The sequence below is a fragment of the Ammospiza caudacuta genome, chromosome 2 (genome assembly GCF_027887145.1).
Source record: "Ammospiza caudacuta isolate bAmmCau1 chromosome 2, bAmmCau1.pri, whole genome shotgun sequence".
NCBI classification, from domain to species: Eukaryota; Metazoa; Chordata; class Aves; order Passeriformes; family Passerellidae; genus Ammospiza; species Ammospiza caudacuta.
This window is the reverse complement of record NC_080594.1, coordinates 50,430,000-50,454,910: the sequence shown is the minus strand read 5'-3', so window position 1 is coordinate 50,454,910 and position 24,911 is coordinate 50,430,000. Positions and strand designations below refer to the sequence as shown.

At 38.3% G+C, this 24,911-nt stretch overlaps 1 protein-coding gene across 1 annotated transcript; it reads left to right on the top strand.

The window, feature by feature from the left end:
- The first annotated feature begins 1,389 nt into the window (after window positions 1–1,389).
- MTMR6 (myotubularin related protein 6) lies at window positions 1,390–23,096 on the top strand. The gene is made up of 14 exons (XM_058825041.1): window positions 1,390–1,489; window positions 5,405–5,521; window positions 7,411–7,573; window positions 8,477–8,634; window positions 9,335–9,463; window positions 10,525–10,659; window positions 11,776–11,908; window positions 16,531–16,640; window positions 17,679–17,804; window positions 19,012–19,061; window positions 19,859–20,059; window positions 20,589–20,723; window positions 20,802–20,928; window positions 22,697–23,096. The coding sequence occupies exons 1-14, from the start codon at window positions 1,466–1,468 to the stop codon at window positions 22,955–22,957; spliced, it is 1,869 nt and encodes a 622-aa protein (XP_058681024.1). The 5' UTR covers window positions 1,390–1,465; the 3' UTR covers window positions 22,958–23,096.
- Window positions 23,097–24,911: the final 1,815 nt, after the last annotated feature.

Genomic DNA, 24,911 nt, shown 5'->3' with positions numbered 1-24,911 from the left:
TTTCGGTGTCCTGTGGCTGCTATCTTGCCACGAGTCCTTTCTTTAAAAAAAGTATCTCACATAGCATAGTTTCTATTTTAACATCATGTTATAACCTAAAACTATATTTAACACACTGCCTAAGAAAATTAATACAGCTAAACTTTCTAGCATAACACATATAAAATTCATTTTAATATTTGCGAAAAGCCAATCATAAAATATGCCTTTTTCACACCTACTCTATGCCCCTGTTTAATATGCACCTTTCTTTTGTCATATAAAGAAAGAAGAAGAAACTATTAATAATTCTATTAAGCCTTTGTTTCTTTTTTCTAGGTTAAAGAATATAACACGGCCTTGGCTGACCAACAGCCTGTGTTGATTAGTAACATTTTCTAGAACTAATATTTTCTTTTGTAACTTCCCTATCTGTAAGTTCCTAGCCCTATCTACGAACAGATTAATATGGTCTGTTTGTAAAGACACATTTATATTATTCCTTTCAACATCATGGGATCCATGGCTACAGTTCTTGGGCATCCCCATGAGGGAGAAGATTGGTTCAGCCCATTGACCGATCCCAGAAGATATAACAGAGTCTTCCCTAACTTTTCCTCATTCTTAACGCACTTTTATATTATTTTTTATGTCTAGGTGGACACTGAGTGACTTTAGTTATACATCTTGGTCAGTGAGGGACGGTCGTACTTCAGCAGGCAGGTATCTCAGGATAGTATCTGAGATGATGAGAACATGTGTCAGTCCAAGGAGAGTGATTTCACCATGGTTTCTGATTCAACAGCAGCACATCTTCCTTTATCTCCCTTGGTTTTCATCTGTTGCGTGGATTTTCAACTGGAAAGCGCCACCAAATTCCTCCTACTTCTGCAAGTGTTTCGACTGAGCCTGGTAGCGGGGTCTCCCCTCTGCTCCACCCTCCGTTTAGTCCCTTTTAGTTTCTGCGGTGTGTGAGAGGTCGGGTGGCTGACCGCGTTCCACCCGGGAATAAGGACCATGTTTTCCCTTACAAGTTCCTCACAGTTACCTGTTTATCCCTCCTTATTTTCCCACACCGCCCTCCAGCCATTCCCGCTCCTCAGCCGCTCCCGCCCCTCAGCCGCTCCCGCCCCTCAGCCATTCCCGCTCCTCAGCCATTCCCGCTCCTCAGCCGCTCCCTCCGCTCAGCCATTCCCGCTCCTCAGCCGCTCCCTCCCCTCAGCCATTCCAGCTCCTCAGCCGCTCCCTCCCCTCAGCCATTCCCTCCCTTCAGCCGCTCCCTCCCCTCAGCCATTCCTACTCCCCAACCCCTCCCTCCCCTCAGCCATTCCCGCCGCCCGCCGCGCGGGGGCGCTGCGGGGCGCGCGGCGCTGGCCCCGCCCCGCAGCCGGCGCGGCCCCGCCCCGGAAGCGCAGCCGGAGCAGCCGCCGGCCCGGCTCTGTGGCGGCGGCGGGCAGGAGGCGGCCGCGGCCGAGCGGGCGCCGCCATGGAGCACATCCGCACCACCAAGGTACTGCTGATGCTGCGGCTCGGGAGCGGGGATAACTGTGCGGTCGGGACGGCCCGCCCAGCCCAGCCCGGCGCAGCCGCTGCGGGCGAGGGCGTTGTTGTTTTGGCTGCCTCCTGCTGTTCTGTGGCCGGTGCCGCCCCGCGCGGGGCTCTGGAGCGGCCCGCGCCGCTGGAAGGGCTGGAGGGATCTGGGCGTGCTGCTCAGCGTGGCCCCGTGTCTGTAATAAGGGGAAGACGCTAAAAATCCCGGTGTGGGGGTTTTGTGGTGGAGTGGGGAGCAGGATAAGCGAGCTGGGAGGGGATGGCGTTTGTTTTGTGTGCTCTGTATATGGTTCCGTGCAGCGTTTTCTAGTTTTGGAGGCAAATCTGTTGTGAAAACAACCGATTTGTTTTCTCCTTTTTGAATATTCCAGTGTGTGTTAAATAAGCAGGACATCATTGCCTGTGTAATGTGTTAGGCTATTAAAAATACGTCAGCTAAGCTGTAGCTGACATTTTGGACTTCTGTGACTTTTATTTCCTATTATTAGTGTCTTAGCCTTATTTGTATATTGAAGATGCAAAAGGAAGGTCTCTCTTGTTGTGGCTAATTTTTTAGTGAGTTTTTAAGTCACAGTTTCTATAGAATTAAATTTCTAACAGTGCTTTTCTCACCTTGCTCATCATCCCTGACTGCAAAGGTTGCTGAAAAGACTCCCCCTGTCTGTAGGCTCCTGGGAATTGTGATTATTTCCTCAACCTGGCAGTCTGACTTTAAAGTTGATTTATAGATATCTTTAGAAGAGGAGCGTTCATTTTTCCTGTCCCAGTACTAGATTCACAACCAATAATTACATAAAGGAAAGGGCTTTTAAATTTCTTGAGTAATAACTTATATAACTTTTATATAACTGTGTATAGCTGCTTTTATTTTTCATATACATGTGTATATGTGAAACAGAAAGAAGGTCTTTGATGAAACTACCATTAGTGACACTTTATAAGTCTGAAATTAGATGCACTTTATTAGTGCATCATGCTGACAGATTTGAGATAAAGTTTCTTTATCAGCTGTTTATTTACAAACATGAAAGTCCTTGTTTGGAAATTTAATATTGTATTGTTAGAGTCAGTAGCTGATTCCAAAATGAAAGCTAGACTAAAGCCAACAGATGATCAGAGTATCTGTTTAAGTTTCAGATCTGAAATTGACACTAGAAAGGCTGCAGGTTGCTGATTTCTTTGTGTCTGCAGCTGATTGTATCTCTGCATTGTGTTTTTGGGGCACTGCTGGGGAAAAAATACTTCATGTAACAATAGAAGTGAAGAGAGAAATGAGCCCTGAACACAATTTGTAAGATACAAGACTTACTACTTGAAGCGATTATTTTTATAATTCATATGAAAAAATTATGCATTCTAAAAAAACAGTAAGAAATAGAGTGATATTTCTTATGGTAAGAAATAGAGTGATATTTCTTTTGTTACAGCTGTGTTGCTTGCTTAGCTTTTTGCAAGCTGTTGGTTTATCAAATATCCAGGTGAAAATGTGTATTGGCAAGCATTAGAGGTATAGGAAGCAAGAAAAGTAAAATACAACCTGCACTGTGGGTCTTGAAGATTCACTTTGCGTGTAGGTTCAAGTTGGATCTCATGCCAGCTGTTCTGAGACATCCCTGCTTTTTCTAATCTGACATCATTCCTGTTTTTTCAGTTTAGTTAAGTCATAGTGAAATAAACTTGAAACAAGAGTGCAGTCTTGCAAGATTAACTGCTGTGCAGGGCAGCTGTTATCCCCAGGAGAAGGTGATGGAATAGGTTTTGTGTCTCCTCCAATTTCAGTTTGCTGGGAATGTTGAAATTAAAATTTCTTTACAACTGTCCACACAGGTATCTGAAATTGAGTGTAGCTTTTTGGGAAATTAAACTGTCCAACAGATTTTATGTTGAATAAGGAAGTGAGGTCAACTTAAAAATCACTTCTGAGAGTTTTATGTTTAAGTAGCAACAAATGATCACATTCAGTTTATTAAATGTGATGGTGAATTAAAGAATATGTGTTTTATCGATGAATCTTGATAGTATCCTTAAGGGTATTTTAAAGCAAAATAGAAAAGGTAGAAAAGGCTGAAAATTCTTCAGTCAAACCTGTTTGCATATTTGAAGTCAAATGTGTATTAATGAAAATACTGCTGGATTTCTTTCTCCTGGATATGGAAAGTTTTGCTTACTTTGACTGCTAAATTAAATCAAACAGCAAAAGGAAAAAGTGTGTCATAAGCTGAGTACCCATTTAATCTGGTGTGAGTCAAGTTTAAATGAATCTGTCACCTGTGGAGGCTGAATCTAACCCAGTTGTCATTAAGAAAAGTTTATCTGTGACTTGGCTTTCAGAATTCTTGTAGACTTTACCTAGGTAAGTGGAAGTTGGAGCACTAATGCCTGTCCTCATCTAATGTAGAAATGCAGCTTTGAGGAGAGCTGCCTTATTGCATGGAAGAGAAGGAAAGCTCACATGCCAGGATTTTGTGATTTTGTGGGTGGTGTTACTGGAGCAAAGCTGGGGCAGTTTCTGTGCACTTCTCGATTTGCTGGGGAGGTGCAGTGCCAGGTACTGGAGCAATTACTGCTGCAGACCTGCCCAGTATGGATTCTGTGCTTTGGCTGTGGTGTATTCACTTATGCTGCTCTAAACCTGAGGACTTGGTGGTTTCAGCATGATGTAGTTTGGGTGTACTGATGCTTCTAGTTTCCAATTTTTTGCTTTCTAAACTGAAATCTGGAATATTATCATAGTGCTGACTTCTAGTATATATTTGTATTTCCTTCATTCTGCTTTGTATTTATTGTTGTTTTTTCAACTTTTGAAAGCAAAATTAGGCCTTTCTAGATCGTAAGAAAGACTTCATTTTTTTTCTGTTTTGTATGTGCTTTTAGCAGGTAAATACATCTGTACATAAGAGTTAAAAATGGCTTAACATCAGCACAGTAGATGTGGGTTCTCCTTGTCGCCTCCTCTGGGTGCTGGTCTTGCTGGTGTGGAAGTTTTTGGAGTTGTGCCATGCATTTAATGTAGCACAGAGCTTTAACTTGGCATTAATGAGCCAGTGCTGCCAAGAAAGAGAGGAATGTGTGGAGATAAGCCATTTGCCACACTCCTTTCCTGTTCCTGCACGCAAAGAATCGAGTAATGCTCGTTTCAAATGGAGCACTCTGTGGAGCCCAGAGTTAGGAGGGGCAGATAAAATACAGGCTATCTAGAAATAGTTCTTATTTTGAAATATTTTCCATAGGATTGAGATAACAGTGTTGATAGAATGCCAGAAGGAGTTTTTGGCCCTTGTGAGGCTCAAGCGTGAATTATCTGCTTCAAATGCCAGCACAGTCCTTGAATTTCTAGGAGCTTTTTTTGTAATTATTAGTAGAATGCTTACATTTCATTAAGAATGCATTTTGACTAAAAGGCAAGGTTATAATAATACTGATTTTTGAAGTTGGGGAATTTATAAAAGACAGTACATAGCTAAAATGGAAGTCAGGTTTATGGCATTGAGTGTGAAGACAGCTAATAAAGCATGTTGCTGAGATCAGCTGTTAATTCGGTGCTGGCATCTCAATACCAGGAAACTGTTAGTGTGTGTTTGCTGTGTTTTGGGGAAGCAGCCTAAAAGCTTAGTAATTATTAATTCTTATTTTAGAAAAAACTGAAACAAAAAATAGCTCAATGCTTTTTATTGAAACAGAATATTTGAACTAGTTGGTCTCAAAGCTTGTGACCACTCTAGTTTGGCCTGAATAGCCTTGTGTGTGCTGCCTTATGTTTCCTACCATTTTCAAAATTATTGCACCAACTGACAAAACCTTTGCTAAGTTGTAATTTAAATTCTGCAGAAATTCAAACTTAACTTTTATTCCTCCCTCCCTTTTTTTGTTACAGGTAGAGCAGGTGAAATTACTGGATAGGTTCAGCACGAGCAATAAGTCACTGACGGGCACTCTGTACCTTACAGCAACTCATCTGTTATTCATAGATTCAAGCCAGAGAGAGACCTGGGTAAGGATAGTGAATGCTTGTGGCTCCAAGGCATGGGTCCTCCAGATACATTTCTTCTCCCTGATCTAAGGTTGAATTTGTTTACTAAAATGTTCTTAGCTGTTCTTTCTACTTTCCTCCTTCGCGGTATCATAATAAGTTAATAATTCACAGGTTATGCTCTTGCGTGACGCTGCTGCAGTTGAAATCAGGTCATGTTGAAAGTTTTGACTTTTCCTCAGGCTGCTGTAATTTCTTCTGTAGCTTTCACTTGTATTTCTGAGTGCATGTGTGGTGGTTTTCTTTAAATAACTGACTTGCACCATGATTCTGAGTCAGGAGTGGGAGACTGATACATAGGTTAAGCATCAGGTTTAAAAGTTCAGAGTTAACTTACCTTGTAATTAGATTCTGTCTAGGTTAAATGAGATAGCAAAAATGCTAAAATCTCAGGTTTGGGCAATATTGAAGATTACATGCACTTTTTTAGAGCAGTAAGCAGCTGTTTCTTCACAAGTATTCATCTCTGAAATAAAGGGTTTCAGATGGGGCAGCAGCTTCTTGTTGACCAGTACCAATGTTGTGCAATCAAAACTGGCTAGTGCAGTGTTTCCCATTAGTTTTTGTGCTAACTGCCCTGGTGGCACACATTTGAACATCAGGCTGTGGCTCCCATTGGAGTCCAGCCACCTGACTTGAGTAAGTGCCTTAAGTCTTTCATCCTCCAGGATGAAATAGCATCTCCCTAGCTGTTGTTAATTTTTTTTATTCCTGTAGGTGTATTTTCCTTGATTACCCTTAATCCTGTATCCTGGGTATCTAAGTGCCTCATGGTGCTTTCAAGAAAATTCATTTTTCTATTACTTGTTCTTGTATAAAAGGTACACCTTTGTACAAACCAAACTGTTACTCTTTCATACAAAATGGGGTTTTGGGGACAGCATGATTCAGAAGCATTGCTTGCTTGTGTCTCCCTATGCACTGCATTAAGAGGTTTCATTTTGGGGAAATTGAACCCATACTCCAAGTACTGCATTTCTGATGATAATGCAAGTACCAGGTACAATTATTATAATGCCTTCAAGATAGTCTCTTTGGAAATGCATATTTGGCAGTATAGTTTTCAGATGCCAGTCAGATTCTGATCAATGTTTAAGAGGATTTCATTGCTTCAGTGAGGTAATTGAAATTCTGTCAAGAACATCTTGTTCAGTTGAGGTTATGTATCTGTGCCTTTCTTCCCAGAGTTGAACAGCTGTTACTTTCTTTGTATTTACCTAAATCTTGCGTAGATTTGCCACACATAATAAATCTGTGGAGGGCTTCTGTATGTCCATTGCTGTGACGTGCTGTTAAAGTGGTCATAAACATTTAGCTGAGAAACTGTCATGTTTATCTAATACAGTAGATAATACAGGAGATGTTTTTCTTGTCTTTGTTCTATCTGTACCTGTTAAATACTGGAATTTTGAAATCTTCAGTACATTGAATTATTTTCCCTTACTTCCTTTATTTTGTCTGAAAATTCTGAAGTATGTTTCTGTAGATCCTTAAAAAATATAGATATTGTGTCTGGACATTGCCTAATGAGATATAAGCCTATTAGTTAACAAAGTTAAAAGAAAACTAAACAATTACAGTGGAGTTTTACATCTCAGTTTTGCACTTAGAGGGACACTTCAGAATTAGAGAGGAGAGTAACAGAAGTTTTATACATTTAATATCCTGATCAAAATGGCATTCTTGTATTTCTGCTTGTAAATGTATTTCTTTTTATAACTGGCTGACAAAATTAGTCAAAATCCATATTCAGCATTGTTTAGTGTGCTGTCTTGCATCTGCTGATCTAAGTAGTATGCTATTCTTATTTTCCTCAGCCTGCTTACTCTGTGAGTTTTTGTATGTCACAGATACTTCATCATCACATTGCTGCAGTGGAAAAACTTCCTTTGACTACTTCTGGCTGCCCCCTTGTCATCCAGTGCAAGAACTTCAGGATAGTTCACTTTGTTGTACCCAGAGAAAGAGATTGTCATGACATTTATAATTCTTTGCTTCAGCTCTCAAGAACAGGTAATCCTTGTAGCTGTAAAAGACTTTGCAGTATATGAATGGATAACAAGCTGGGGTGTGTGTGTGTGTAAACCAATTATCTTTTATTTTTTTTTTTAAACACACATTATATAAAGTCTCATGTGGGTTTGGTAATAAATAGAATTTTTGATTAAATATTAATCTGCATAAAAATTCAGAAGCTGCATTGTCTGGCTTTTGTATGTCAGTGGTGCTCCTTAACAGAATGAGAGATTCCTATGCGTTATTTTGCATTTCTAGTGGTGTTCCAGAAATTGTGAATATAAATGTGTATAGTCTCTCTTAATTGTGTGTTCCGTCAATTAAAAACCCACTGAGCAAATCAATTTTTACTAATTTCATGCAGTTTCAAAAATAAAGTTGAAATTTGATGTTAGAATAACATTACCAGTTCAGCTTTACAAAGACTTCTGTCAGTAGAGTCTTTTGCATTTTCTGCCTTGTGTTTAGAACAGTGCTAAATGTCATCTGTCACAAGTAAATAGCCTACTAGGAAAAACAGAGTTTTTGAAAGCTTTTATTTTTTAAGGGAAACTTTAAAGTTTAAGGTCAGTAGATGTCAATTTTAGTTCTTGCCTTCCAAAACAGTTTGTTCTTTCAGGTCCTGTGAAGTCTTTTAATAATTCTGCCTTTTGCCTTAAGTTTGTCAGTCTTCATTTTGTGACCCTTATGGCTTTAGAAACGTCTGTTCTGAAACAGGTCAAGCACACTCAGAAAAACTTTCATAACCTACTTCTGACTAGGTATCTGTAATTATCAATTAACTGTAGGATAGTTGCAGAATAGATATTTCAGACATGTCAAGTATCTATTGTTTAGTCTTGCTTCTGTGAATCTTGAAGCCTGAGACTTTCTCCCCATTACATATTCTTTACCTTTTAGCAAAATACGAAGACCTGTATGCCTTTTCTTATAATCCTAAACAAAATGAATCTGAGCAAGTCAAAGGTTGGCAGCTTATTGACCTAGCAGACGAATATAAGAGAATGGGAGTGCCAAATGATTACTGGCAGTTGTCTGATGCAAATCGTGATTACAAGGTAAGTGTTGTAATGGAAGCATGTTCTGCTCTGCGTCTGTTTCTAGTGAGGCCTATAGAAAACACCTTACTGCCAAATCACTTGGCTTGCTATATGAGCAAGAACTTGCAGGTAGAGTTAACTCCTTAATCAGTGTGCAATCTCACAACTTCCTGATTGAAGGTTTTCACAAGGCCTCATTGAGAGAGCGTGTGTGTATGGATGCGTGGGTTCTTTGGGATTGTTTTGAGAGATGCTTACCTGTTGGAAGCTCAGCCCCACTGATTCTGGTGCTCTGCAGCTTTGTGATGTCTCTCTCAACTGAGCAGGATTCTACTTCAGCATTTTGCAGTGCTGGTTGTGGTGGTGTGGCTGATTCTGAGATTAGGTTTCATCTTACTTTGTAGTCTGGAAGCATTAAAAATGAGGGAAATAATTTCAGTATTTTATTTGAAACACATTCTACTGCAGAGTTGCATTCTTTAGAGTGAATGCTGGTATGGTGATGCTTGGATGTGTAACTTGGATACCAGTTTGTACTACTTTCATCTATGGCTTGTCTCCTTTGAGTTGTTTACATTTATATAAAGAAACATGGTAGTGTTTATCTTTTGTGTCTTAATTCACCTTACATCTTTCTTTCAAATTGAATACAATATAAAATTAGGTTAGGCTTTGTGTCTTGCCTATAAAATCCTTTCTGTGTATCTGTGTCTTTCAGGTTTGTGAAACCTATCCTAGAGAACTTTATGTTCCCAGAACTGCAAGCAAGCCCATAATTGTTGGTAGCTCCAAGTTCAGAAGCAAAGGAAGATTCCCAGTGTTGTCATATTATCATAAAAACAAAGAGGTATAGTGTGACTTCCTTTTGCTGTAAAAGTACTGAAAAGTATTTCTCAGCACTTGACAGTAGTTCAAGGGTTGGTGAGGAGGTTCAAGTACAATGACTTGTATGGAAGGGTGTGACTCAGGATAACCCTGAATACAGCTGACAGGAGTGGTGCCTGACAGGATGTGGAGTAAGCCTAGCCAGTTTAAAATAAATCCTTAAGTAATCTGTTGACTCTACTGAAGTTTTCAGAAACTAACATTAAGGTAACTGAGGATAGCTGTCTCTTAAGGGATCTGTCTTCCTTGATACATCAGAAATAAAATATGTTAGGTCAAAATGGTAGGAAAAAAACCCTAAACAGATAAACCAACAAAGTAAAAATATTGGTTCTTCAAGGAGTTATTTGCAAGGTAAAAAAACTCTACAGGGTAGGAAATAAGATTTTGCAGTGGGTGGTGGAAAGCAGCATGTACCTGTCTCAGCTGTGGAAGGACCCTACTGTCACCTTGCTGAGTTAAAGAATTTTTCCATGAATGTGAAGTTACTAGATGGATTTGAACATAATTATATCATTATTTGAATATCGGAAGATGTACCTGATACCTTCTGAAATACAACATATCATTAAAATGACATTACAAAAATTACATTAGATGATAACAAATTGCACTTGCAATAATAAAATCATGTCTGCTTTAGTAAAAACACACATAATTCATTGTGTATTAAGGGAGTAGCTTGCTTTCCTAAAGTATCATTTTCCCAGTCTGTACTTCTGTGAGTTTTTATGTCAGTTAACTGATTATGTCAGTTAACTGATACCTTGCCCATGAAGATAAACCTGAAAACCTGTTTTGATGAATATTTAAATTTAAGTTGTAGCTACTGTGTTTCAGGGTTTCCAAGGAATGTACTTTTTAAGCACCTGAACTTTATTCAGGAACACCTGAACTTTATTCAGTTTGCTGGTGTTCTCTGCTGAATGAAACAATTTATTTCAGTGTCTTTTGAGATTTTGCTAAGCACTTCAAGTACACATATTAAACTGATGCTGATTTGTTCTTTGTTGTTTCTGGCAGGCTGCAATTTGCAGATGCAGTCAGCCTCTCTCAGGTTTCAGTGCCAGGTGCCTGGAAGATGAGCACATGTTGCAAGCCATCAGTAAAGCAAATCCTTCCAATCGCTACATGTACGTCATGGACACCAGGCCCAAGGTACATACTTCTGGTGCTGCAGACAAGCCTCTCCTCCTGAATATTGGAGTGCAGGGATACAATGTAATTTTGAAAATTTTGGAGCCAAGTAGGAGTCCTTGAGCAAAAATGTTGTAAAAATGAGGTTATGCCTCTCTGTTCTGGTGTTTCGATTACTTGCTTTCTTAAAGAAGGTTTAAGGTTCAGCTGGACAGTTGAACCTGTCCCAGTAGTCAGTTAGAATTCTCTGAATATGCTGCTACACTTTGAGAGGGACATTTAAAAATATGCTTAAATCATAGTTAAGAAGTGAACAGTTGAGTGGGATCCAGATAATTTTGATTGTTTGAAATGAAATTCAGGAAATGGTGAGCTGTGATGTGGTTTCTTTTGGAATGGGAGAGTACTATGTTCTGTGTAAATGATCTATACAAACTGTCTCAAAAGTGAGGAAGTGGAGGAAATTCTGTTTTGGCATTTTGAGGTCATCATAGAATGGCTTGAGTTAGAAGAAGTCTTAAACATCATCTCCAGCCTCTGATGAGGTTGTTCAGAGCTCTGTCCAATCTGGCTTCAAACACTTCCAGGATCCACAACTTCTCTGGGCAATGTTTTCCAGTGCCTCACCATCATATTTCATCGCTGTCTAATTAAACTGAATTCTGTTATTTTATTAAGTTATGTTATTACCTGTTACAATGTATGGCTGATTACCACTCTTTAGACTCATCTTCATTTCAATTAGTATTAATTTCACTCAGTACAGGAGCTGAAAATGTCTGGGTCTTACTCTTTCCTTTGTATGTGAGATGTTTGTAGTGTCTTTACTCAGAAATATTTGGACACAAAAAAAGGCTTATTAGTTAGGAATCTGTAGAGGAGAATGGGAATTACTAAATGCATCATTCAGATATGTCAGCTCTAAATATATACTATTTTTTAAAAATATCTATATACTGTCCTTTTCTTATACTTCTTTCAAGCTGATTTGTCACAAACTATATTAGAGTCTGTTTATACTATGTGCTCTTGTGTTTTTTTCCCAATGTATTCAATTGAAATTGCTTGACTTTTGCTTCCTAATTTGATTTTTTATTCCAATAATGTTTTTCCATGGTTTTATTTTCCTCTTTTAAGCTTAATGCAATGGCTAACAGAGCTGCTGGGAAGGGCTATGAGAATGAAGACAACTACTCAAACATTAGGTTCCAGTTTGTTGGCATTGAAAATATTCATGTAATGAGATCTAGCTTGCAGAAACTTCTGGAAGGTATGTTTTAACTGTACTAAAATAGTGTATTTGAACACAGGGTGTTTTTCTGAAGTCTTTAATAATAGGCTACACAAACTGCATTGGCATTTCTATGGTTTATTCCAGCTCTGTCTTTAGTACCAGTTTGATGTGCTTTGTGGTAATGAATTACCTTAAACCTCAACCTTCAAACTGTAAACCCAACTGAATGGAATTATTCTGAGAAAATTGAATGGCAAATATGTCTTCAGTGAGTTTGTTAGTGTGTCAATGAGAGACTCCTTTGTTTTCCAAGTGTGTGCCTGTAGATGCATTTTCATTTACAGAATATCAGTTCTTCTCCAAGGGGTGCTTTGTTCCGCAGAATTCACAGCGAGCATATGGTCTGTACAAAACTTGAGCTCTTTGACTTGGTGAGCCCCTTGTGTGCTTGTAGGTGTTTGTAGAGAAGGGGGCAGGGGGAAAGGTGAGCCACTTCACCACACCACTGCCTGCCTCCTGGTGGAGAAAATGGAGAGGCAGAACTGTGTTCATAATTCTGTTAATATTTTTTAGGTAGACAGCTGAGAGAAAATTTAAGACATTTTGTGGATTCTGAGATTAGAATACAGTGGCAGAAGTGAGGCTTCCACACCTGACACACAATACATGTGTAAGTGCTTGGCTTCTGGAATTAAGCAAGTATTTCCAGAGACACAGAAAGTTTACACTTGTATGGAAGCCTGTTTTGATGAAGACATGCTGTTACATTGATCAAGAAATCTTACAGACTAGCGGTGTAATCTTTATTTTCATTGATCCTGGATGTGCTGCTAACCTATTCTTCAGGCAGTGTGCATGGAGTCCTGCTGAGCTTTGATAATAGGGATCTTCCTGATTATTCCTGCATGTGTTTTTCATAAAGAAAAATTGAGAAGCATGATCCTGAGCTTGAGCTTTTAGATTTTTTTTAGATTTTTCGTAATCCCCCTTTCTCTAACTAATACATTCAATTCTAGGAAACTAGCTAATAAAACTTGATTGTTTTGATTTTTTAAGAAGCCTGCTCCTGTGTAATAATGTCTGATGCAGAAGTGTGTGCATCACACAGTAGAGTTTCACAGACTTCATATTCCTTCCTTTTGATTTGGCATCCCACCGGCAATACTTACTAAATAGTATTGTAACTGTAACTTTATTTAAAGATATGGAATATGTTTTAGTTTTTCCTTGTGTGAAGAATTGGTTTGTTTAAACACTGTTGAACAAAATAATGAGTAATCTCTATTGTTTGTTTTCCACAAAAGTTTTTTTTGGTGAATGAATACACTTGTTTTACCTCTGTTCATTCTGTATGTTTTCTTAGAGTTTTGCTGAATGCCACTTTAGAAGTAGGAGCACCTTCAGGGGTAGAAAGGACCCTTAAAATTTAGGGTTGTCTGCAATAAATTACTCTTCAGCCCCTTGTAGAAATGTGCTGTCAGTGGGGTGATCAGGAATAAAATGCCATGAAAATGGTTCACAACTTCAAATGAGGAAAATGCCATTTATCTTCTGTGTACTCACTTTCCCTGAATGTGCTGGACTGAATGTTCTCAAATGAGAGCATGATACCAATGACGCTGTTTGTTCAAGCACCACTGTAACTGGGACTGCCCTCAGTTGTTTGGGCTTTTTATAACAAACAACTGTTACTCATTGTTTGGTGTGTGTCCTGCTCCTTGGCTCTGTGTCTGTCTGCCTGATTTCTTTCAGAATCTGCAAATTCCACTGGCAAGCTGAATGTGAGACAAAATCCTTCCCAACATCCTTTTGTAATGGGACTATATCATGGAGTATGCTGGTGGGGTTTACAGTGTAGTAACAGCTGAATTTTGGATTCAGCTATTAATTAAATATCTTGCATGCAGTGGTTCAAAACTTTACTAAAATAGTTTTCTTCAGTGTGAACGTGATGACTCTACTGATGAGCAGACTACAACACTCATGGAAGAAACTTGACATAGACTTAAGTTTGTAGCTGTAACACTAAATTCAAAGTTCACTTTTTATATATTTAAATTAAAATGTTACATAACAGAAAGGCTTGAACTCTGATAAGCAAAAAGGTTTTGGGTATGTCAAGAAGGGAGCATTTCCACAGAAAATGTTTGGGGAGAAGGCTAAATAGATATTGCAATCTGTTACATATATTTTGATGGTGGAAGTGTGTAAACTGAGTGGGTTTTGTGAGTTATGTAGAGTTTTCTGTATAGGGCAAGGCATTATCTAGGTTTTTTTATTTGTTAAAAAAAAAAGCCTGCCTGCAGCCTTCTGTGCTTCACTCTGCAGGTCTAGTCACCTCCTGAACTGCTGGCTGAGGCTTTGCTAGTAGTGTGAATAATGGCAGTCAAGCAAGGGAACATTGAGGTTTTGGGGCTCATGTGCATGTAGGGCTTGTATTTTTTATGGTGGGATCCATATGGGCAGAACTATCTTGAGTCCTATTTATTGTGGAGTAGCTGAATTATCTGACTGGTACTATAAATGGTACCATAAATCATCCTTCACCTTTTAAAAGACCATAAGGAACTAGAAAATAACTTTTTTTTCAGCATATAAGACTTGGACCAGTACCAGTGCATTTGATTTAATCACCAACTAGTATAAAAATGCCTGTGTTAATTCACAGAAATGGAATCTAACTCTTGGGGCTCAACATATGTGTTCCTATCTCTGCCTTCATTTATAAAAATATAGAAATCTAGCTAGGGAAGTACTAGTTGTGAAATATTTCTGCCAAGCTGAAAATTCTGATCAAAAACAGGTTTTGACAGCAGTATCTGGGTGAAAACAAACTAAGGGCTGGAAGCCTGTTTATCTTCTAGTTAGAAAGCTTGTGCTGTAAATCTTAAGTTACAGAGTGTGTAGGTGTGCTGCCATACCTCTAGACATGGCTTTGCCTGTCCAGTCCCTTCTCTACAGAGGTTTTAATTTCCTGATACTTGACTATTTTCAGTTTCTTTCCTTTACCACAGAGTGGTGGATGTGTTTGTGTACTGTTGTGACTGATCAAGTGTATGGAACCACTGGTATAGAGAATGACTTGGTCCTTTCAGCTAGCTCACATTCTCATCTATATCTATTTTCTCCATGTGCCAGATCTTTTGGAAGCAGAACTCTTGCCTAATGGTGCCCTTCAAAGACAGGGGAAAGCTATCTTGCTTTTACTTCTTTTATTGATATTACAGACTAGTCTTCAAAAGTAGGTCTTCTCTCCTGGGGTTTCTTGATGTTCTATTACCTCATTGTGCTGTGGTTTGCTAGTTAGTTTTATGGATGATGAGGATCTGTGGTGCTGCAATACTTATTTGGAGGCCTGTCATTCTTCTAGTATTCAGCAGCACCTGGCACTATGAGTCTTCCTGAGCAGTGGGGAGTGTGCCAAAACTTGTTTGACTGAGAGCTGAGAAACATCTAGTGCAGATACAGGAAAGCTCTTGGAGACAGTGATTTGAGTTCATAACCTTCCTTATATCAAGGGACTTGATTGAATATGAAGCTATATCACAGAATTATTTGGTGAATTTTGTTCTCTGCTTTTGCTGCTGACTCACTTCCTTCCATGGCCAGAGATAAAGATGATTTGGCAGCTGTTGTATTCCTACTGCTGATTTTCATCTACAGAACCTTTTTATTTTCATTTACCGCCCAATGCTCTAGAATCATTAAATCATTTAGGTTGAAAGAAAGTTTTAAGATCATCAAGTCTAGCTGTTAAGTGTAGTGGAAAGTAGGCTTCTACTGTAGAAGAGGCAGGTATTTGTGTAGCTAGGAGCCTTGGGCGGCGTCTTTTCTTAGAATTACACATAGCTGAAGTTATGTTCGCGGAGTTTTTTAATTCCAGAAGTTTGTAATGTTTGAATAGTAAGGTAATTGTGTGAGTTATTACTCAAAATTGTACAAGAAACAGGCTATCTGTCTTACATGTGAATTGGTTCTATGTGAGAATCTTCCAGTCTACCTCTGCATCTCTTGCTGCTACACTGCAAAGCATCTTTCCTTTAATTTGAGTTCTTCCTTGCTCTCTGAATTGACATTATTGTTACAGGATCCAAGTATGTTAGGTAAGAATGATAGAGATCAGTCAGAAATGCAGTGTGTCAAGTGTGAAGGTAGACAAAATTTCAGTGGATTTCATTCGGCCCTGTGTTCTTGTACTGCACTTACTTTATTCTCCTGTGCAGGGTGGAGGGGACAAATCTCTGGCAGTGTGACTCCTCTGAACTGTGTCTATTGTCTGGATGCAGCTCCTTCCCTACTAGTAGTACTAATTAAGTATTTCCAATGAGCCTTTGGCATTTGCATTGCCTTCTCTGGTGACAAGACTAAGGCTTCCTGGTAGGAATAACCAGTGTATTTACTTGGAATGTTATTTTGTCAAAAAACCACAAAGATCTTACTCTTGCAGCTCATGGTTATATTGTTCTACAGAGTTGAATTCTGACTGGAGAACATTTTGTAGTACTCCTCCCTTAACCATTTGATTAGAAATCTTTCAGGAAACCACCATTCAACTTAGAACATAGGGGATTAGATACAGCATGCAATTATTCTTTCTCCATTGCAGGGTGTAGGTAGCTACAACTGCTTAAGGCTTTTTAACTCTTGGTTTCTTTCAGTCAGTGGCACAAGAGGTTTGTCTGTCAATGACTTTTTGTCTGGTCTGGAGAGTTCTGGATGGCTGCGTCACATCAAAGCTGTGTTGGATGCTGCTGTCTTCCTAGCCAAGGTAACTTGCATGCTGCTTCTTTCTTTGGTGGAAAGTTGACTTCCTACCAGAAAAATTATGCTTAATATTATGTAATGTGTAAAATTCTGCAGCTGACCTTTTTGGAGATAGGTGCTTAGTATATATACCAGTACATCTAATATGCTGGTTAAAGTATTATATGTTTTTTTATGATTGGAGATGTTAAACATTCCAGCCAATGTTCTGGGATTTTTTGAATGCTGTTTGCTCATCTTGTTGGGAGACAAAGGGATTCTTATGCTTCCTGGTTCTCTAGATATTTTTGAAAAGTGTAACCAGTTTGGTGGTAGATGGAACAAAGTATTATTTAGTATACTCTGAAAAGTGGAATTGGGGCAGTAATTGTAGAGCAGCCAAGGTGGCTATGCTGACTTCATTTGGCAAGGAGATAGGATTCTGTGAATAATTCAGAGGAACAATTGCCTTTGCCAAGCACTTAGGAAGCCAAGCGCTTGATCTGATGGTAGTGGGTAAAGATCTTTGTTTTTGCTAGGTGAAATAACAAGCAGTTATCTCAGTTAAAAGTGGGTGATTGTCCTAATGATGACCCTCAAAAATGTCTGAGCCAACAGGAGCTGAAGCTAATGAGCATTTCCTAGGCCTTTACTTTTATGTGGCATAATGATGAACGAGTGGTATCTTTAATGATGAGTTAATGTTGTTTGGGTTTTTTTAAATCTGTACTCAGTAATGTATAATCTAATTATTGTTCGGTTTTCTTGTAAATTTAGTTTTATAAGGGGGAGAGAGAGAACTGGGAACGCCTGTAGAGGTTAGTTTATACAGAAGTGGTACTGGAATTTCTTTTCAAGGAGTTTTCTATACTTCTATGGAGAAAAGTTCATACTTTCTGATACTATTAAATCTTTTCCTCATAGTAAACATTTTTCTAGCTTTGTTAAATAAGATGGCCTATGGTATGAGTTGGAAATAAATATAGATCTTTAAAATTTATTTACTAGTTTTTGACTTCTGTCTAGAAGAAAACATCGGTTAAGAAACAGCTGTGTTTTGCAGGCAATAGCAGTTGAGAGTGCAAGTGTATTGGTGCACTGTTCAGATGGCTGGGATAGGACTTCCCAAGTTTGTTCTCTTGGAGCTCTCTTGCTAGATTCCTATTACAGAACAATCAAAGGATTCATGGTAAGTAGACCATTGCAATGTTGAGTTGTTCCTTGGTAAAGAAAGGCTGTAAAATGTTTGAGTGTGAAAGGGAGCAAATGTACTGTTTTGTTGTTTTTTTTTTTAGTTTGAAGTGTAAAGTGAGAGTTGCAGTATATTGATAAATACTTCATACAGATATGCTTTGCTACTTGAAAAAAAATCTTTAAAATCTGAAAAGTTGAAATACAAATAGCAAATTGATTTAGTCACCCTGCAGAAATGTTGCAATGGTTGTCCTTTGCATCCCAGCAAGTCCCTTATCTGTGACATAGAAGGATTCCAAAGTGCTTATGTGAGGTGGTGCACATACTGAATTACAGCAGCTCTGTGCTCCTGTAAAACAACATTTTTGTCTGTCTCCAAAACAACATTTTTAAAATCTGAAAATGATAATTCCCACAGTGATAGAGACTTAAATATGTCTAAGCAATCTAAATTTCTTCATCTTTTTATATTGAGAGAAGAATTTCATTACAAATTATTCCAAATTTTAGACTAGGAAAATCAACAGTGTTCTGCAATGACAAAGCAAGGTGTTATGGGAACTCCTCAAGGATAAAACTAGTTCAATGTATTGTTTAGATCTAACTGCCACAAATATTACAAGCACTGAAAGTGAAGTTGAGGAAGAATTAGAAGAGGATTAATTAGTTGTTAATAGTGAGAATCTTTAGGGAAGTAATTTAATCGTTTTGGGTTTTGATTAATCCTTGCTTTCAGTTAAATTTCTGTGACAGTCCTTTGTTCATTTTGGTGCTTCATAGTGTGACCAAAGTGATAAGATAGTGTTGATATGAGCAAACTTACTGTTATAAATGTTAGAATATATTATGTGGTTTTATGTAAATTATGATAGCAGGCATGCAGTACTTACAGTTTTCTTATTCTTTGCCATAGAAAGTTAATAACCTACTAGTGAAGTCATGCAACATTTTTTCTTAAAATTATCAGTTACCTGATTAGCAAGTTGCTTAACTTTTTACTAGTTTTTTACAAATGTACTTTGAGAATCTTGTGAAAAGCTTCCAAGAAAATAAAGAAGTTACAAAGTGATAAATAGTTGTTTCTATTGTAACTTATTCAACTCGGATTTAAAGTACAATATATTGATAACCTGTGGGGTTAGTACTGTAGGTGTAAGATTGAGTAATGTTTTACATGAGATTTTGTTTTTTTTACCCTCTAGGTCTTGATAGAGAAAGACTGGATCTCCTTTGGGCACAAGTTCTCTGACAGGTAGTTCACTCCTCTGATAAAGTGTATAACAGCAAACTGAGCTAAGTATTCTTAAACAAAAGGCAGCTTGTAGATGTTGCATTTCTAGCCACACTGCACCAGTTCAGTGATGAGTAAGCTGTTTTCAGTACACAAGGCACTTCTCCTGCTGCCTTCAGTGTATTGCAGTTTATACCTATTGGATAATTGATTTATATTGCAAATGTAAATTCTCAGTGCTACTGGTGCTTGCTTGCGGAAGTTGATGACGGCGGCAAGGTCTGCATGAATGTATACACAGTGCAAAACCAATCTAAAGCTATGTCCCAGCTGTTTAGGCAATATGAAACACATAGTTTTGGTATCTTTAAAGATAAGTTTGCATTTATGTTTACTTTGATGGTGAAGTCACACCTACCTTTAGAAGTCCTGTATGTTAAGAGTTCTGTTTTTTCCCTTGATCTGCCTGTCATCAGCTATGACAATAGCCTTGCTGCTATTTACTGCTTATTAATTTGCTTTAGCTGGTAGACTCCATATGTTGACTGTGAACAGTATTAGACTCAAAGGAACTTAACTGTCTTATGTTGCTATTTTGTACTTAATATAGATGTGTGATTACTTATAAGTCAGAAAAACAGGTCAAATATAGACTTATTTCTATTCAAAAATTGCCCCAGTTCTTGGAGTTAGGTGCTCAATTTCCAAATCAAAGCTAGCATCAAATCAAGGTGCTGTCATTTAAAAACAATTGCAGCTAAGACTTTCTTGATTTCTAACTTAAACCAGTTTCAGTCTGTTTGTGGAATCTTTTTCAGATGTTGTCAGCTGGATGGTGATCCAAAAGAGATCTCGCCAGTGTTCACCCAGTTTTTAGAAAGCGTGTGGAATCTGACCGAGCAGTTTCCACAAGCCTTTGAGTTCAATGAAGCTTTCCTCCTTCAAATCCATGAACATGTCCATTCATGCCAGTTTGGTAACTTCCTTGGAAACTGCCAGCAAGAACGAGAAGAGCTAAAGTAAGCAGGCACATTGTAATGTGTCTTTTGTTTGTTCTGGCAGACTAAGATCTTCCATGAATCTTCTTCATTTTAGACTCTGAGTAGAGGAAGGATTGGTAGTACTGAAACCTGTGTTGAACTGCATCAGGGAAGATAGGTGAAGACAGCCTTTCTAATTCTGGTAGAAAATCACAGAATCTTTTTCATAGGGAAAGTTAAAGTTTTCCTTCTCATCTGTTTTTGGGGTTTTTTTCCCCTCTAAAAGTAGGTAACCTGAATTTAGGAGGTATCATGTAATTTCCTCTCCCAACTCTTTTTAGCTAACCTTACAATTCTTGCCTGTTCAAGACTACTCATTTAGAAGTATTAGTAGGATATCTTCAATGCATTTAGCTGGAAAACTTCTGTGAAGTTTTTATCAGTTCCTCTTGCATTGTATTTTAAAAGCATTTGTTTCAAGTAGGCAAAACTTGCACATCATAAGCAGTTACCTTCTGCTTGTTTGCTTGCAGTCAGTGTGTTGACCTCTAACTTTTTTTGTTTTAAGACTAAAAGAGAAGACCTATTCCTTGTGGCCATTCCTGTTGGCTGAACAGAAGAAATACCAGAATCCTCTGTATAATCCGGACTTTTCTCCAGAACTAACGCTTTTGGAGCCTAATACAGTATCATTCAATTTTAAGTAAGTTTAAATAAGATACATTATCTTTTCTTCAGCTCTGTCTTACCTTGCAAACCTGAAAGTGTGTGTTTTGTGCAGGTTTTGGAGAAATATGTATCATCAGTTTGATCGAAGTATGCATCCCAGGCAGTCTGTTTTCAACCTTATCATGAATACAAGTGAGCAAAATAAACAGCTGGAGGAAGACATTAAAGAACTGGAAGCTGTAAGTATTACAAAATTAGTGTGTGCCCTTGTGACCTGTTCTTCAGATTATAGTTGTTGCAGTGCTGCTGGTTTTCACCTGAATGTCACTGCTGTGTGGCCTAGCACTTACTCTGTGGGATGGTGACTTGGACTTTTCACTGCTTGTTTCTATGATGAGTGCTGTAAGGCACTATTTATTCTGCTTTATTAATGAGCTCTGTGATGTAAAAGTGCTACTATCAAAGCCTTACTGAAGGCAAGTTTCACAGAAGCTCAGCTTGCATTGAACTATTTTGGATAACAAGGTATCCATGTAGCTACAGCTGTGTTGCTAAAGTAAGGAGACTGAAAATGTTTTATTTCTATTATAGCTACTAAAATGGAAGCAGTAAGTATTGTTCTTCTTTTAACTTCATAAGCAGGTGCATGCTGTTGTAAGTCATCATAATTATGGGTCATGTACATTGTAATGGTTTTATGAAGACAGGGCTTAATCCAGAGATCAGATGTCTATAATTGACTTTTAGGTGGTGCAGCAAACAGCCAGAAAAGGCTGATTGATACTTGTTACAGTCAGTTAAGGTGCTGAAACTTCAGAATAATGCCTTTTAAGGAATGCAGAAGTCTTCTGATAATCAGTTTTAATATTTGTGTGTGGACAGAAATGGTAACACAACTCCCGTATATTATGTTGGACGGGAGAGGGAGGGGAAGTACAGCTTTTCTAGGAGGAAAGATTTTATTAGACTGATCCTACTGTAAAGTAATAAATGCAGGTCACTTAATCTAATACTGTTTCAAATCTTGATTTTATATTTAAAAAAATTTATACAATTGAAGCAGCAAGGTGAAGAAAACTCAAAAAACAATCTAAAGAATAAGCAAGAGGAAAGTAAAGTCTCAGCTCTGAATTTTCTAGAACCTCATTCCATGATATTAACTTCACCTGAGCCTACATTTGTCACTTGAGAGATCGTGAGATGTAGTTTTTTTGAAATCCTGATGTCGACTTTGCTACTGCTGTTTCCATCTATATAAAGTTGATGCCAAGAGACACCAGTCTTCTGGATTTAGTCTCAGTTCTAATGAAATACAAACAGATCAACAAACAAATCTGTTCAGTTAACTAGTGTAACCTCCCAGTTACTGGGTGAGTGAGTTTGGATTAAAAACAAAAATGAAGTAAGCAAACAATGCAAACCATGTAACTGAAAAATCCCTTCATCCTAATCTTTCCTCTTCTCTTGCTCATGCTGGCAGGATACATCCTTTTCTCCTTTCCTGTGTTTTAGTTGACATTTTTTAGAGTATTCATGCATTTGAACAAACTGTATTGGCATTTTTTAGATCTAAAGGAAAAAGTCTTTTAGAAGGTTTTTAGGAAAGATAGAAGGGCTTTGGATATCAAGCTGCTTTTTCACTAAGATACTCATGGTCTTTAAGAGATTGCAAGATCCCTGCTTGCTACAGTGCCGAGGTCTGTCTTCCTCTGCTTCTACTCCAGAAAGTATTTCCATCTTGATAGCAACCAAACAAGGGGCAAGTCTGGAATAACCTTTCCTTCTCTGGGGATATTAATAGGCATTCTTTGTCTTCTGCCCTTCTGCAATTTTAAGCCAGCAGTGCTTGTAGCATCAGCAGTAAACGGTGGGGAAGAAGCTGGGGTCTGTAAGAGTTCTGTAGACACCGAGTTGGCCAGCAAAAGAAGGGGATGCATTTCCTTTAAAAGCACAGTATCATCAGTAAAGAGTCATGCCCGCTGTTGGTAACTGTTCATTGTATTTCAGAAAATAAAGCAGAGAAACGGGCGGTCAGATGTGGTCCTTGTGAAGGAGCAGGAGCAGACGGCTCCTCCTGCCCCCGTCGCACTGAAATCCCCTCCGTGCTTCCAGAAGGAGCAGCCGCCGGTGCCGGTGAACGACGCCGTGCGAACCATAGAGGGCAGCAACGCCGCAGACAATCGCTACAGCGAACTCGTGTCCGAGTTCTCCAAAGCCGAGCCTGCCGTTGTCAGCTTGGAGTACGGAGTGGCCAGGATGACCTGCTAATTGACATCTGGCACTGTGTTCTTCTAGACTGATTAAATGGAGAGATGGGCCATTTTCAGATGGGTCTGTGCTGCATGACCAAAGCACGATTTGTATATCAGCAAGTTTTGTTAATGTAGACTAGAACGGCATGCTAGTTGTCAGGTGTTTGCTGTTCTTTTAAGAGGGGGGGGGGGGGGGGAAAGGATGTAGTCGTCTTTTTGAAAGAAATAAGGGGCATTTGGTAAGTAGTGACTGAAAATCAAGGAATGTTATGTCTTTGGACTTAGGTCAGTTTGCACTAAATTGATTTAAATAGTAATATTACTTTATTCAGTATAGGAAACCACAGATGGTCTTTCACAAATTGATTTTATTTGGACAAAAAACTTGAACTTTCTATTTTAGGAACTGAGGCTATGTGTATATATCTCATATGAATATGTATTCCCTTGCTTAGTGTCACCCAGTACTAACTTTCAGTGTATTAAGTGCCATGGAATAGTATGACATATTTCAAATCATAAATAGTTGGCCTTAAAACTGTCAGATCAGTAATTTTGTCCTTTACTACTGCAGTCTACCTGGCTCTGTTTACATTGTATTTGCTCAAATTTTTATATCTTTAAAACAGGACTGAATACAAAGAATGAAGCATGCCTAAGCTGGCACAGCCTTTCAGCAAATAGCTATATGAATGTTAACTGATCACTTGAGACTGTGTTTTTTTTTCCATTTGCTCTGTTGTTTAAAATACAATAGATTAACCTGATTTTCCTCTCTGGCAGCTCAGTAGATTGAGCATCATTAAAGCTGCAGGTTGTCTGACTTTAGGTGTTTTGATTTGTGGCAAGGTATTTAGGTGTAAAATTAGATATGCCACATAAGAGAACAAAACTAGCCAATAACTGAATAATCAGGTTTGTTCAGATTGTTTACAGATTGTGTGCTGTGCAGTTGTTCAAGGTACAAGAATGCAAGCAAAACTTTTGGAAAAAGTTGTTCCCAAGTTAAAAAAAGTCACATGTCTGAAGATAATGAGAAACTGAGTGCTTCCTAAATGTTTTATTAGAAGAAAACTTTGGTTATTCATGAAAACCCTTCTCATCTTGTAAAAACTTGGCCAACCTGTGCATATTTAAAGTAATTTTAGTATCTGGAGATTTTTATGTATTTGGAGAGAGGACAAAAACGTACTTCTAGCAGGATGCAGTAGAGATCATGGAACATAAGAAAAAAGGGGGAAATTGACAGTTTGTGTGCTTAACTATGTATGTGTAACCTTCTGGTAAGGAAGAAGGTTTTCTGAAATTTGTCTTATGATAGATTTTCTGAGCAGGTAAGAGAATTAGGAAGAAAAATATTGGTGCCCAGTTCTTAAGTAGAGGTATGAATTATAAGTTTGAGTATTAAGATTCCTAATTATGTTAGATTAATGCTACTAGTCATTTACATCTTGATTTAAATAATTTTTGGTTTCAAAGGAAAACAATTTCATTCTCATCCTAATCCCTGAGGTGTGTTTTGTCACAATTACTGGTGTGCACAGTTTGACGTAATTTGGCAGCATTTCCCTCTGCACCATATTGGATCCAGGACTCTTAGGAAGGCCAGCATAGGTCAAGATCAAGGTGCACTTGTGGAGCTGTCTGGGAGAAACCAGCTGTGACTCTTGTATTTGGATAATTGTTCACCCATTTCACTAATTGAATTTTGAAACATAAGCATTTTTATTTTCAAAGATATAAGCATAGTGTCACATTTAAAATATATTATCCACTTACTTAAATATATTTAGAATGTCTCCACTACAGGTTTTGATAGTTTCTTGTTTGCACAAGTGGTGCCTTACAGGGTTGCAGCAAAGAGAGGTTTTTGTGCCTTGTTATTTATTGTCTCCCCTTCTCCCTCACCTTCTGTATTAAATTTGTTCTGTGGTTTTCCTTTGTAAAAACATGTTGTATATTAAGCTTGT

Bases quoted from the DNA above. Each gene is read 5' to 3' on its own strand.
- MTMR6 (XM_058825041.1), top strand. From the start codon at position 1,466: ATGGAGCACATCCGCACCACCAAG. The intron at 1,490-5,404 runs GTACTGCTGATG...TTTTTGTTACAG, and splicing joins AGCACATCCGCACCACCAAG to GTAGAGCAGGTGAAATTACT. The intron at 16,641-17,678 runs GTAACTTGCATG...TGTGTTTTGCAG, and splicing joins CTGCTGTCTTCCTAGCCAAG to GCAATAGCAGTTGAGAGTGC.